This window comes from Felis catus, chromosome B2 (assembly GCF_018350175.1).
Source record: "Felis catus isolate Fca126 chromosome B2, F.catus_Fca126_mat1.0, whole genome shotgun sequence".
In the NCBI taxonomy this organism is placed as follows: domain Eukaryota; kingdom Metazoa; phylum Chordata; class Mammalia; order Carnivora; family Felidae; genus Felis; species Felis catus.
The window spans coordinates 91,528,811-91,544,778 of NC_058372.1; the positions used below are offsets into that span (position 1 = coordinate 91,528,811).

The 15,968-nt window shown below is 33.0% G+C and overlaps 1 protein-coding gene across 5 annotated transcripts in view; it reads left to right on the forward strand.

Moving 5' to 3' along the window:
- Positions 1-15,968, forward strand: part of GRIK2 (glutamate ionotropic receptor kainate type subunit 2) — a 651,626-nt gene that overhangs the window by 503,730 nt on the left and 131,928 nt on the right. For all 5 annotated transcript variants that reach the window (XM_019831021.3, XM_019831024.3, XM_019831022.2 and 2 more), the window contains exon 12: positions 14,238-14,356. In XM_019831021.3, coding sequence (XP_019686580.1) covers positions 14,238-14,356 — 119 coding nt within the window. The remainder of the gene's footprint in view (positions 1-14,237; positions 14,357-15,968) is intronic.

Genomic DNA, 15,968 nt, shown 5'->3' on the forward strand with positions numbered 1-15,968 from the left:
ATCTACAACCTGAAATTGTCCCTCCTGTTTACTGCCCATGGCGAATCATAAGAAATCATTAAAATAATCACATGGTCATACTTTGCATAGATTTAAAAATAGTAGATACCAGCATACAATCCTGCAAATCAGTTTAGCTTACTGTAATTTCCAAAATGGGAAGCAAGTTTTGGGGAATAGGTAGGCTGGGTGATGTGGAATGCTGCAGGGTAAATTTTTAAATGCTGTTACAAAGCTGTTTATTAATGAGGATCACATGATGTTATATGTGTAAAACTAATTAGAAAGGTGATCTTCTTTCCAAATATGTGTCAAAATTATAAAATACCTGTATCCAAACAAAGAATATTATTATATTTTAGAGCCTGTTTCAATGTTAATAAAATAATCTAAGACAAAAATTCTTTTTCTGGTGTTAAGGAAATATGCTAAATGCTATATTACTTTCTGGTAATCAAACCACAAAGCAAAGCAAATCAGTAATGTTTTAGGTTTCCTAAACCAACACTTGCATACAAATCCATTATTACTTTTATCCCCATTTTTTATACTATTCAGATAATCATCACAGTGGCTATGAATCAAAGTTGTTATGTACTCCTGGTACTAAGTTCTTAACCATCTTTGTTCTAATATGAGAAACTTTTGATTCATATTTGTGAAAAGAAATTTCAATTGAATCAAAACCAATCAGTTTTACAGTGAAAGTAAAAGCTCTAAACATATAGTGATTCATGCATTAGAGCCCTGAAATAATTTAACTAGATGTAAAATCCAAGCTAATCTAATGTTTACTTTGTTTTGGCCTTAGGTGAAAACATAACAAACAAAATTTATTCCTCCAACCTTAACTTGATAAACTAAGTAGTTAATGACAGAATATCATCAATTCAAATCAAGTTTTAACAGTTTCTAATTTTGTGATATTTTTCGTGATAAATACGTAGCACATATTTATAAATAAGACACAGAATTCTAATCATATTATGTATTGGAGCATGTGGTATATTTAAATCATATGGCTTTCAGATGTATTTCTTTTTTTTATTTTGTAAAAATTACAGTGACTAGGTAGTAAAGCATACTATGTTTTTTCAATGTTAGGTTTTACCATTTATCTTGAAATTGAAAGAAATTAGAGGGCTAACGAATACTGTAGACATGCTAACAAAATAATCAGATGATCGTAACTAAAAGGCTTCATAGTAAAATACTGCACACACACACACACACACACACGATGGCTAATAATTCTTCAAGTAACTTTATGCATTGTCAGATATAGTTTTTGTTTTGCCCTTCAAGGAATTGACTTCACATAAATGTGTAGGGTCCCTTAGAGGCCACTAATCACTGTATTTGTGTTATTGTCTTCTTGTCACTGTAATTTAAATATGAACATTGTTTCATCTTCTGACAGGGATATAGTAAATAAGGAAGAAATGAGCTATGAGCTAGAAAGGAGACGATAAACTACATCTGGAAAAATCACAGCCATTTTGGGGTGGTTGAACATACAAGGAAGCTAGAGAGGAAGATAGAATAAATAATTAATGGCTACCAGGAAGTTGGAGCAGTAGCAAAGTGCTTTAACTACAGATTCCCCACTCCCCACCATGGGGTGCTTGCCACACCCAGAACCATTAGCCTCTTCACATATGGGCCAAATGCTCAACCTAATTGATATATTTCATCCACAGGTTCTTGATTTGTATTTATTTGGTTAAAAATACATGTTTAATTATTGTAGTGATAAGTGTTCTATCTCCTTTATGTATCTCTGTATCTTTCTCCTTTTTTCAGTATTTTATTTTATTTTACTTTTTGGTTTCAGGAGTAGAATTTAGTGATTATCTTCATATTTTTCTATATTTATGTCTGTATCTATGTCTGTGTCTCTGTAGCCATCTATCTATATATCCGTGAAGCAAACAAAAGAAAATCAACACACTGTGGTACCAGTAAAAATGGTTCAAGCTAAGCCAGTTTTCCAATTCTCTAAAATATAGTAGTTAGGCATAAATGACAAGAGTTCACTAAATTATGCTCTCAGAGTGATAAAGTTTCCTAAGATGTTACTAGGGGCATTTATAAAACTATCTTCTTTTTCAATCATAAACTTGAATATTATATATATTGAAAGAGATGAGCTTTAATTGCAGTATTTTGTTAAAACTTTTACAAGGATTTACTTATAAATGTAAATTTTGTCCTGTGTATGCTGTTTAAATAATTACCCATATAAATGAAATCTTGGATTATTAGTGTTAGAAGGAAGCTTTAGTGATAACCCGGGCAGCTTCCCCATTCTACAGATTAAGAAACTGAGGATGAGAGAGGAGACAGATGGTGACAGATGAGAATACTAATTAATACTAATGGAAACACCTCTTGAGAGTTATTTCTTTAGCTCTCTATTTGTTCAACAGTGTACACACATAAATGTTCTATGTGTATTAAATATATTTTAAATTTAGAGCCTTCATGGATTTGTCCATATTTGAGAGACAAAGTATTTGAGGATGATAAAATTGAATGCAAAATGACAAATTAATTTTTAGTTTTTTCTTAAATGTTGCTTCAACGTTTTCTTAAATTTTTGTGTTACAGTGTCTACACCCACATTTTATGCTTATGAAATATTTTTTATTTATTTTTAATTTTTTAATGTTTATTTATTTTTGAGAGAGACAGAGACAGAACGCGAGTGGGTTAGGTGCAGAGAGAGAGGGAGACACAGAATCTGAAGCAGGCTGCAGGCTCTGAGTTGTCAGCACAGAGCCCGACGCAGGGCTTGAACTCACAAGCTGTGAGTTCATGACCTGAGCCGAAGTCGGACACTCAACTGACTGAGCCACCCAGGCGCCCCTAAAATATTTTTTTAATTTAGAGTCATTTGTTTGATGGACAAAATATTTGAGGATGATAAAACTGCATGCAAATTGACAAATTAATTTTTAGGTTTTTCTTACAGTTTGCTATAGGAAATCAATAGCATACTTTTAAAGTTGCAGAAGATGATATTGAATAATAACTTGATTCTTTGAGTTGTTAATATACATAAAGATTTGTACTCTTGTTGTGGTGTCTTAAAAATTTTCAGTGAAGGGGCGCCTGAGTGGCTCCTTTGGTTGAGTGACCGACTTCGGTTCAGTTCATGATCTCATGGTTCGTGAGTTCAAGCCCTGTGTCGAGGTCTGTGCTGACAACTCAGAGCCTGGAGTCTGCTTCAGATTCTATGACTCCCTCTCTCTCTCTGCCCCTCCCCTGCTCATGTTCTGTCTCTCTCTGTCTCTCCAAAAAAAAATAAATATTAATAAATAAATAAGTACATAAATATTTCATTGAATATTTTAATGTAGTATAAAGTAGAAAAATACTAGTTGTATTGAATGAAGGAAAGACCTATAATGTAAATAAAATTTTCCTTAAAGGCTTAAAGAGTTGAGGAAAAAAATATGTCTATTTCTATAAATGTAATAAAAATTATCTGGTAGCTTTGGGGCATCTGCTGCTGGTTTAGAATGTTTTACTTTAGGAGATATTGAATTGAGGATTAATCTAGACATTCCTTAACTTACAGGTAATCATTATTTATAACTCTGACATTTATTTTTTCAAACATTTTAATGTTTAAATATTTGGCAATTACATATTTCAACATTGACCTTCCTCTTCCTTATCTTGAATCTAACCCAATGGAAGTCCTTATTCTTCAGAATCTGACATTAAAAGCAGTTCAAACAATGTTCCCATCCAAGTTTCTCACAAAGCATTCTTTGTTCCATATGTAGAAATCATGACATTCAGGAAGTAGAGAGAACTTGGGAACATTTAATTGAGTACAAGAGAAATGAGTGAGGCAAAGTGACTGGTCTTATTACACAATCAGAGAATGAAAAAGAGGGGGGAAAAAGGCCAAAACAAAACAGAGTGCACTATAGACAAAACTACATAATCTGCTTAACCAAGAAAATAATCAATCACATTCTCCATTGGGCATCCAACTAGCTTGTACAGATACCCTAAAGCATTATTTCAGTAAGTGTCAAGCAAATATAACAAAAAGGTAATCTTATATTAGGGTAATCAGAGAAAGATTGGAATCTTTTTTTTAATCATTTTCAGGGCAGGAAAAACAGTAGGCCCCCTAAACACATGTTTCAGCTCCCAGTGCTTAGAATTACTAAGTGCAGAAATGATTCCCAGTTTCAATCCTGTGTCTCTGTCAGCACTCACTATTTACATGCACCTCTCTTAAATAATGCTCAAGGATTATGTTATCAACAATGATCACCAGTGGTGGGGAGCTGTGCCTGAAAGGGCTGAATAATGGCTAAGACTTCTTTCTGTGCACATTAAAGCAGTGCTTTCATACATAGCTAAAACCCTGCTAACGGCGGGGGGGCTGGGGGGGTGTGCATTATTGTGCCTAGACTTCTGTTCCATGAAGAGCTCTATTGTTTCTTAGTATTTCTGGGCTACCTCATCTAGTTTCATGTTGTTTTCTCTTGTGTCATCAAAAAATATCTCATGCCCACTTTTTTTGTGTGCTGTTTCTACTGAGTTGACTATCTAGCAGCTGCCTGAAGGTCTTATGATTCTTTACCTTTAAAGGTAATGAATTTTATGAGGTAGTGTTTCAAAGCAAGTCATATCTTAAGTCCTACCAATCATTCATTTGATGAAACTCAAGATTAAAATGTCTACTCATTTTTTTTCTATGCATAAGCTTAGAGTAATTCTAGTGTTTTGCTCATTGTTCAGAGAAAGTTAACTGAATAAAATAGAGAAGTGATATGATTTTAAACACATATTATTATCTCTGGATTTAAGGCAGTAGGAGTAATTCCATCAAGTAGTTTAAATGTGATGCAATCTGGTTCAGGAAGTATATCACAAAAGAGACAGGTAGGCAGAGTAAACAGGGAATTAAGACAAATACTGTTTTTCCGAAGTTGCTACTAACTGTTACTATTACCGCATTGCACCTTGCTTGATAAAATGGAGATTGAAGACCAGATAAATCTTAGCAATTGTTTTGTAAACTCCAGAATACCTTTATACTACAACTAAGAAATTTCTTTGTGCTATAAACTGAGAAACATTGTTATGATAATTTATTCACTAAGAAAGCAACCCTGTACTGTATCTTCTACATCCAGTTATATCACACATTCTAACAACATTGAACAAAGTGCTAAAGGATCTTATTTCTCTCTATATGCAGACAATAAAATGATAATATTTACTGAGCATTTATTTCATTTCCAGTATTGTTTTAATGCTATAGGGGATATACAATTAAAATGACATACTTGCATCCTTTAAGGAGTCTCTTATCTCAATAAGTGAATTTGGCTTTGAAAGATGACAGAAATTATATTAAATAGAGGAAAATGGAAAGAGCATTTTGAATGGACGAGGTTAAAATAAATATGGTATATTGCTTCCTATCAAAGGACTTATCAACCAAGAAGTAAATTATGCTTTAAAATATAAATATTATATTAATTAATGGACTATAATGGGGGGAATATTGCAACTGTAAAGAACAGTATTAACAAAAGTGTGGAAATGTTCATATGAATGCCATGTATGAGGTATTTATTGGTCTATTTGCATAGATTATAAGATTTTGGGGGGCACTGTAGGAAACATGGTGACATGGCTCACTTTTCTAAAGCTTTGAAAATGAGATAGAGGAGAGAGTAGTTTATTTGGAGAGAAATGCTGTTTTCTTGCAGGTAGTTGATGAAGGAACAACATTACAGTTATGGGAAGACTTGCCTAATAATTATATGTAGGAGGGACAAAAGAGATAGGGTTCAGAGAACCAAAAAACAAAGAGACCTATTGGGTTAGAGATAAAGAAAACCTAAGCTAAAAATATAATAAGGGATTGTGAAATGGGAATGAAGAGGCAAATCCAATAATTATTTTGAAGAAACAAATCCAGTAAATCTTGGTAATATATTGGATACAGACATTGAAAGAGAGGCGAACACAGGTGACTTCAAGAATTTGTATCTCAGTCATTGGAAAATGCCTAGATTATCTGGAAAATTGATCATTTGTAGACACAGGGTCAATTTGGTATGGGGTGGATAACCAGTTTGGCTTTGGTCATGCTGAGTTTGACCAGCTGTACATCCAAGTGGAAATCTCTTGTAGGCAACTAGAAATTCAAGATGGGGGCACTGGTGAGACTCAGATGAGATTTAAATAAATAAATATTCAAGTTAATTAAGTGTCAGCAAGAGACTACACTAAAAAAAGAGACAGAACTAGTTTTACAGTGGTAAGAGTAATGGTAACTGCATGAAGAGTCTATTGATACTATAGTTCTTGCAGTATGGGCATTACTTTGATTTAGAGTGTGAAGTCATGTTATTTCAATGATTTTTTTTTCAATTGTTACTCTATTTGGACATCTTTTGACATAGTGGTAACTAGCTAATATGTTGCATTAGAGTTTCTGTACTCATCGATTGGGGTAATAAGTGTATGAAAGATAGATTATTCTTAAGCCTTGACCTATATTTAATTGAATTAAGTATATTTATGTTTAATTATGTTTGTTTTTTTTATTATCTTTCTAAATTGCAAACTCATGTATTATTTCCGAGTTTATATAATAATTTTTCCAAGTGTTTTATCCCTTTCATTTCTTTCTTAACCACAGTTTAACTTCATCCACCTTCAAAACCTCACCCATTATTTTTACATTATGAAGCCTTTTACATCTGAGCATAGAATGCACAATACAGCCTTAACTAATATCCTGCTCATTAATTTTTTGGAAGGTAATAAAATTGACTATAGCTAAGGAAGTCTTTTTCTTAGAAACCAATTCTTAATGTACTTAATATATGCTCAATTCAAAGAATTCCAGTGTGGGCTGGTGTGAATCATATTCTCATACACACACAATTACTTTTTAAGTATAGCAAATTTAATTTACTGAATAATTAAAATTATTTTGGGGGTATAAGTTTTTTATTGATAACTAGCAACATATAATAACTGCTACAGAATATCAATTATCTTTATCTGAAAAAAATGTTACTTAAATTATAGAAGCTGTTTATTTGAAATGATCACAATACTAATTTTCTGGCTAAGGATCGTTGTTAGCATTAATTATGCACCCTAAGTGTTCTGTTTGGTAGTATGGATTCAGAAAGGGAAAAAAAAAACAAGAAAAAACAAAAAGAAAAAAAAACAAAAACAAATAAAGAAAAACTAAAAGTTAAATGATACTTGTTAAATATAAATAGGTCAAATCCCATAAAGCAATTGCTGAGAATCAGGTTTTGTATGTTGGTGGAGTCTGCTGCTGAAGACAGCACTGTTTTATTTGCTATAGAGTAAAAGTATTGGAGGAAATTGTCTCCATTTCTTGGACTTTTAGTAATATCATAAAAGATAATTGGACAGACCCAACTTTGGAATGGCAAGGGCATTTTACAGAAATTTCTCGTCATGAACCCCTGTGTCTTATACGGGTATTAGGAAGATAACTGAACAGCACTGTGTTTGACATTGTGCATTTCCCAAAGTCATATGGCATTATCTTTGATCATTGTTTTTAATAGCCCCCCCCAAAATTTTAATGTTACTTCTTGATATTTCCTTTTCTGAAATCAAAGATAATTAATAACAGTTTTGAAAAATAAACAGTGTACCTTAGAAGGGTTTTTTTTTCCTTTTTCTAATACATTGAGTTAAATTCCTTTACCTTGATTTATTCTGTCTCAAAGATACTGTGATGGTTCACAAAAAAATGCTGAGGCTCTTGCTTTTTAGCCTTTCTTCATGTATTCAAAGAGATAACTTTTCCTGACAGTGTAAGAGAAGCAGTATTATATTCCATGTGCAAAAGTTAAAATTAAAGTGGCAATAGCAAAATATAGAGCAAAGATAATAGTGTAAAAAACTGTTCAGACTTCAGATAAATTTGAACATCCTTTTAGGATTTTATATCTACACATATATTTATTATTTAATTTTGACATTTAAATATTTATATTACTAGCCTTGGTATTGTGGTACATAGAAAAACAACATTAATTTTGCAATATTTCTGAATAGAGAAATCATATGGCAGTTAATGCATTCGTTAACTAAAACATGATCTTTTGTTGAACATTTGTAAATATTATTTTTGTGCTCCAATGACATCAAGTCATTACAACCAAATATTAATTTTTCAATGCTTTCAGTGTGCAAAACTTAACTCTACAGAGCACAGGGTATAAATGTGCTAAAAACAAAGGTGATGAAAAAAAAGAGTATTTTTTTATTCTGCATGAGAATCAAGCAGTTTCTCATTGACCAGAGAGCAGGCAAACTAGAAATAGTATTCTTCTATCATTGGGAAATGAATTAGATCCTAGGAATTCCCTTTTTTTTTTTAATGGGAAATGATGAAGACTGAGCAGTGACTGAAATAGGCAGCAGCAATAAGAGGGCGGGGATTTGCTTGTAGGACACCTTCATTGCACAGCGGGCCCCAGCCTTCCGTGCACTCTTGGGCAGATCCCTATTGTTATTTTTAATAATAACAATTTTGATCTTTTCTTGGGTTATTTGTTGCAGTTCAAAATGAGATCTTACAACTGGGTTTGTTTTTATAATCGTCAGGTATGACGCAAACATAAGGAAATATTGTAATTATTCATTGTATGCCTCATTTTCAATAGGCTATTATTTAAGATGGTCTTATCTGAAATACCTCAACTGGTCTTTTCATGCCTTGTTTTAACTCTTCCTTTAGTAGAAGGCAACCGTGCTTTTTTAAATGCCTGAGAAGTTCCCACTTTATGTCTGCTCCCACCAGAGATGTCATCAATATGGCATCACTTTAGCAGAACACGCACTTTATCCTTTCTCCTTCTGAATTTTAATCTACTTTTCTATCTAAGTATGATAGTTCTTATAGCTAGTTCTGTTCAGGATATTCCTGAATTAAACCCATAGTAACTTTACTTCTAGAATTAGAGTAACCCTTGTGACTCTTTAGATCCAATTTATAGAAATACTCTCCCATTTCAAGCTATCTGCTTTCATGCTGAAGTTGGTGATAGTAGCCACTTCTATGTTCTGTTTCTCAAGTAAGTGCTCAACATTCCCCTGTCTCCATGCTAACCTGTATTAGTACTATCCTGGCCTGATCACCTATGCTGGCAAAGTATATATAGCTCATTTAAGTAATAGTGAACTGTTGAACATGGCTGAAGTGGAAAGTGACTCAAAAAAATCCAGAATTAGATCAGCAATTTTTCACCAAGTACAAAACATACTTGTAGCTGGAACTCAAGTCTTCTAGTCCCCAAACATGTAGTCATTTTATTATGCCATTTATAGGCATGGAGGTAATACAAATATATTAATAATGATAATAAAGTTAATAAAAATTCCATCTCTCAATGACCTCATAAAACTTTGGGAATACAAAATTGGTACATAAAATATCAATAAATATTCCTTTCGAGCATAAGGGAGTAGATAATATATAGGGATTTGAAACAAGCAACCTTTGCAGAAAAAGTAAATACTATGGAATTTCAGAAAGGCATAGGATAGTAGCTAGCTGGGTGAAATAGCTGAAGAGATGACTTTCCACTGAGGAACAGCATAAACAAAGACATAATGAAACAATTGGCCAGTCTACATAAGAGTCTGAATAAGGTTAAAAATACTGAGTCATATTATGTAGAATTTGGAAATTCAGAAACATAGAATGTTAAAAGCATTCAATAGCTAATAGAAATTGACTGATTCTAGAGAAGGGAAGTTACATAGTGCAAAACTAAATATGAAGATGATTTGCAAGACAAAATGGAGAAAGGGGAACTGAGTAGGAATTGATTTTGAAAATCCATGATTCAGAACTGAAATGAAAGCACACTTGAATTCGACAGGATAAAGCAAAGAAGCATATAACACAAAAGTTGATATGGCTTAAGCATGTCATATTTGTTTGTATTTAAGGAAAGAGATTAAAAGAAGGTAGAAACCAACCTTAAGACTTAAGAACTCAAAGAAGCACCATAATATTTCAGAAACAGAGACTATGGGAAGGAGAGCTAGTATGAGAGAAGTTGTCAGGTTCAGTGTTAAAGCCTTTGAAGTATGAGGTAATAGTGAGCTGCCCAAGTAGGAATATACAAAGATGGATGGAAAGACTTCGAGTAACTATTGATGGCTATAAGTTGAGAGCGTTTTGAAATGATCGGCTAATGCTAAAGCCGAGTGTGTTAGGTCATCAAAAAGGTAGGAAGAATCTGAGAGCCAAGACTTAGCCAAAGGGTCTCTCCCATTAGTGGTACATAGGGTAGAGAAGAGAAATGCATGTCACAGAAGTTAAAAGGAAGGTATCATAGAGTTGGTATTCAATAATAGTTTTATTCGAACCTACAAAATAGTTAAAAGATCTTTAAAAAAAAGACAGTGGGTCCATCCTAAAGGGAAAAGACAGTGGGAAAGGGAGGAGAAATAGAAAGAGCATCAGAACAATTTAAAATGCTTTAAGTGCTAACCAGGTTTGAAATCATGTGCTAGATATTGTAGGAGACACAGGATAAATCAGAAACTGTATTTGAATGTATGCATTTACAATCTAATAGAAGAAGGGAGATATGCATGCATTAATTTGTAGTGAAGTCAGGCTATGTAGGTATAACTTGAAGCTCTTAGTGTTTTAGACATGAAGAAAAGAGAGAGTAACCTGAGTCATTCAAATACAGGTTAAGCTTCTTTTACAAAGATAACCAAAACACAGTGCTTTGAGTCAGAAAGCATTTTATAACTCTTACTTCACAGTCCAGAGGAGTACATTCAAGTCTGGTGGCACAGCCCTGTCATTCTCAACATACGGCTTCTAATTCATCTCTAGTCATCACCGTCTCCTAAAATTTGGAGAGGGTAAAGAAAGTTCAGAGCAAACATCCTTATGGAGGATTCTGAGAAGTTGTACACATCATTTCTGCTCAGATCCCAGTGGCTCAAATTTAGTTGCATTCAAGGGAAGATGAGAGGTATAGTTTTATTAGCTGAACAGCAACGTTCCTGGTAAAATTCAGGACAGTAAATACTGAGGGGTAGTCACCAGTCACTACCTTAGATATCCTCCATGAAACAACCAATTAAGACTATAACTAGATGATGGTATTGTGTTGGAATTGAAGGGTTGAGTGTAGGATTTAAATATTTATGGACTGGAAGATAGAGAATTATAGGCTGAAGGGCACTATGAGGAAATAAGTAATTAAAAACCAATATCTAATTTTTTATGTAAAGTGACCCATAGCCTAGGTGGTAAGAGAAAAAGTAATGGAACATAATCATGAAATAGTATTTGGATTGTGATGCAGAGGATCTTGAATTCCATGCTTAAAAGTCTGGATATTTTATATATAGACTGTGGACATGATTGAAGGGTTTTGTTTTTTTTTTTTTCAACTTTTATGAAATTTACTTTTTTTGAGAGAGACAGTGACAGCATGGGTGGGGGAGGAGCAGAGACGGAGAGAGAGATTAAACAGTGCAAGGCCTATAAGTGAGTGAGTGAGTGAGTGAGTGAGTGTGTGTGTGTGTGTGTGTTTGGGAGTGAGGATGTTGTTTGGAAGTAGGAATTTAAGGAGGAAAGGAGTAATTTACATTAGGATCCACCATTAGGATATGCTAATGAGTCAACTGGAGATGGAGGAAAAGCCTCCTGAATGCCACTATGAGGAGCAAATTGTGAATTCAAGTTAGCATTTTACTTGGCTAGATTTGCATTTTGGAGACTTTGTCCATCCTAAGGGGAAAAGCAGAGGACGTGGAGGATGTGAAAAGTGTACATCATTCAAATTTAAGTATCAGTTTACCATACATTTTTCCCCTCTTTCAGATAAATTATGTGAGACTCCCTCACTGAAGTAGATATTAATCATTTGAAATCAGTGCCAGAGATTCTAGATTCTTTCTATACCTTTCATTTTCTCCTTTCTTCTTTTCCTCTTCCCTTGCTTCCTTCCTTCCTTCCTTCCTTCCTTCCTTCCTTCCTTCCCTCCTTCCTTCCCTCCTTCCTTCCCTCCTTCCCTCCTTCCTCCCTTCCTCCCTTTTCTTATTTTTCTTCTTTATTTCCTTCTCAGAGTTAAAAAAATGTATATATAAATTTGGAATGGGAGGGAAAGAATTGCATATTTATACTTTTACTTCTCCAATCTTTATCACCACATCTTTCTTCTGTCCTTTCATGGAATCCATTGAAGCACCTGTATAAAACTCAGCGGCTCGTGGAATCTATGTAAAAACTAGTGATCTCAATCAGCCAAATTATGTGTCTCACTATCTATATTTCTATGATTTGCCACGTGTGTAAACTAAATCCAGTTTTTACAGGCTAGCTTTGTGTTTATAGGTAATACACTTTCAGGAGTGGGGAAAGAATAGTTAAATTATGAAGAAGTAAAGACAGCAGTAAGAGTATATAACAACAGGCAAAGTCACAACATTTAACAGTATTTAATAACAGTATTTAGTAATACTCCTCTGTGTCAAACTATGGAGTAATTGCTGTTACTAGGACTATTAAATCATGCAGTCCTCACAACACCTATATAAATGAGCTCTTCCTACCATCCTTCTTGTTCAGATAAAAGAACAGCACAGGGAGGTTATGCAATCTGTCAAGGGCATGGAACTGTGCGATGTGGCTAGATCACATTTCCTCCGATGAGCAATGCATTCATTCGATAGTTAATTAAAATTGGTAATATTGTTAAAGAAGACATTCTTGTGTAAAGACTTATGGTCAAAATCCTGATACTTGAGAATACTTTTAAAGATGCATATAATCATTTTCACTAGAGTAAAAGTAATAAGGGAATTTAAATAAAAATAAAATGTTTACAACCAGAGCTAGCTCTACTTCAGTCAGAAACAACAAATCAGATCAGAACATTTAATTACTATCCAATCAACCTTTCTGTTCAGTGTGTCAGTTTAACTTAGAGAACCAAACAAAACATTTCTTTGTTTGTCAAGGATAGGCCATTAAAACAGGGGTGTTCTAAAATTGCATTAGAAAGATGAAAATGGTTTGTTTGATCTTCTGAATTTTAATATGTCAGAAAGATTATTGTGAAGAAAATTGGGCTCTCTGAAGTGACAGATACATTATTCAAATAACTTTGATTGAATGTAAGATTTTTTAATGCTTTCATAAAGGGCATGCACACTAATTTGGTTTATAAAAGAGTGGCTTTAAAATTTGAGATATTAGGGAAAATATTTTGTTAGTTTAGTAATTATACTAAGTATTTTTAATTAGGTTGGTGATATTTTTGGATAATACCATTAATTAATAAATATATCTGGATTATAATTAGAATAAATTACTTTATGTGTACAATGTAGAAAGTCCTCAGTTTGAATTATTTGAGAGGTATTGCCAACATTTCTAAAACCATCTAGAACTAGCCTCAAAGGTTAGATTTGATTTTCTTTGTCTTAAAATAGTCATTCAAATGAATTATAGACTTGAAACCAAATAATAAGTGGAAACCAATCAGCCTCAATACATAGTTCTGCTTCTAATACTGCTTTGATATCATTCATTTGCCATAACCTCTGAAACCTATAATTATGTCAGAAGCATGTATTAGAATGCAGTTCATTCTGATTTGGTTTTCTGTTTAGAGTGGAGTATGTTAACACAGAAAGATACATTGTATTATTTTCTTATATATAATTATTCATTGATCATTTTAATCTCGGTCACTTAAGTAATTTCTATTATAAAAAATCTTAAGCTGACTTCATATTGTTTCTTCTGTCTTTCAAAATTTTTCTGCAGTTTTAAAAATGTTTATTTTATAACTAAATTTGTTTTCTTCTTTAATGATTTTTTAGTCTTATTTATTTATTGAGTTTTATTCTGTGCATGAAAAAGCCTAAGTCTTAAAAAATGTTCTTGGTTTACTGATATACAGATTTTCCTCTCACAAGTAGTCTATAGTAAAGAAATGCCATTTATCATTGTGGTATGGGAATTAGCTGATAAGGATAGGGATCTTTAAAATTAGCACTTGCTGTCGTGTATATGAAACTGTACTATAGGAATGCTTATTTCTGGTTTCTACTTAATCTTACTTGTCTTTCTGTTTCTTTTGCAGCAAAAATGCTGGATAGAATTTCTTCTCACTGCCATTTAAATATATTCTCTTCTCTGTCAATTACCACAGGTTTAGTCCCTATGAGTGGTATAATCCACACCCATGCAATCCTGACTCAGACGTGGTGGAAAACAATTTTACCTTGCTAAATAGTTTCTGGTTTGGAGTTGGAGCTCTCATGCAGCAAGGTATACGATTCAGCCTGCTATTTCCCTTGGGCACCATGTCCCACTCTTTGCTGGGGGTGACAGCTCTCGCTGGCACAAGTCGCTTGCATGGGTGCCTCTGTGCATGTAACCATAATCCAGCTTCTCCATCTACCTAATGCATTTAGGTGTTCTCAAATCCCGTCCAAGAGAGATTCTGAGAAAATAACTAGCTTTTGCAAGTGCACATACAGTATACTCATTTAATTTTTTTTCTTAACCCACAGTAGGCACATTATTTCATAGATAACCAAGCTAACCTGATCCATTAGCTAGTAGCTGCATTTACAGTACTACTAAGATTACATCTTCTTGAGGCAAGAATACAGTGTACTGCTCCTGTTTCCTGACTCATTTAGATGTAAAAAATTATTTTGTATTAATTCTTGATGGTTAGATGCATTTGTACTGCATGACTAATAAATCTACTGCATATAAATTTGCAAAATCAAAATATTTAACCATTTAGAGTTTCCTTTTTGAGTAAAATAGTAGCTGCATCTGATAGCATATGAGAATATAAAATAATGCATGCTCAGAAGTGCATGCAAAATTACTCGTTCATAATTATTTAAAATTTATAATATTAATGTTAAAAGTAAAAGGCTCTATTTCTTAGAAAATGACATAATACATGTAATATATCTTAAGGGTTTTTATATCACTATGACTTCATTATTTTAGTCTCAGTTTTCCCAAGTTGAATTTATTTTTATTTTTGCTGCTATGTTTTTTAAATTAATCTTTTAATATTTATATAAAGTTCAATAAAGTGATATTTCAGACCTACTACTCAGAAGATTTTGTTAGCCAAGATCTAAGAATATTTTATGCATTTAAAAAATGTAATGTTTTTTAAGTTGTAAAATTAGCAAATAAAGCAAAATGCCCCAAATTTGAACACATGACAATAACTGGATTCAGGAGAAAACACACTCCTTCATAAGAGTTACTGTACCTATTGTAAGTTTACCCTAAGTTTCAGTGGTGTACTTACTGTCCACTTGGAAGAAATGATTTTGGTAATTGCATTACAGATCTGAAGTGAAAATTAATTGTTAAATTATAAAATGCTGTTTATAAGTAGATACTTTGCTCTTGCATGTTTAATATTATGCGTAAATCTCTTAATTCATTACTGTTTCATTTACAAACTATTTCCTAAAGTGAGAATAAATAGCTACATATCAAAGAAAAAATTAATTTAACAAATACATGTTGTAAGCAAGGTCTACTAACTTGAAACAAATTTTTCTTTTAAAGACATGAGCATCCCTATATATAACCTTATAGATATTTAAATCTAAAACTTGAAACTTCAGCGAAAACCTTACATGAACTAACCTAAATTTGTGGCACATATTTCTAAATAAAATGAATAGTCAGTAGTTATATTTTCCCTTTCCTACATTTTGGGCCCAATGTTTTTCTTTCCTTAGGCTTACTCGACAGTTGATAGACAATATGGGAGTTCTTACAAAATATTAGAAGTTAATAAAAGCCTGTCTTATGAGATAGACATCTCTTACAAGTAGTACTGAGTAATACAGTTCACCCAGGCAAACTCCTAGTCACATGCTAATAACTAACCCTA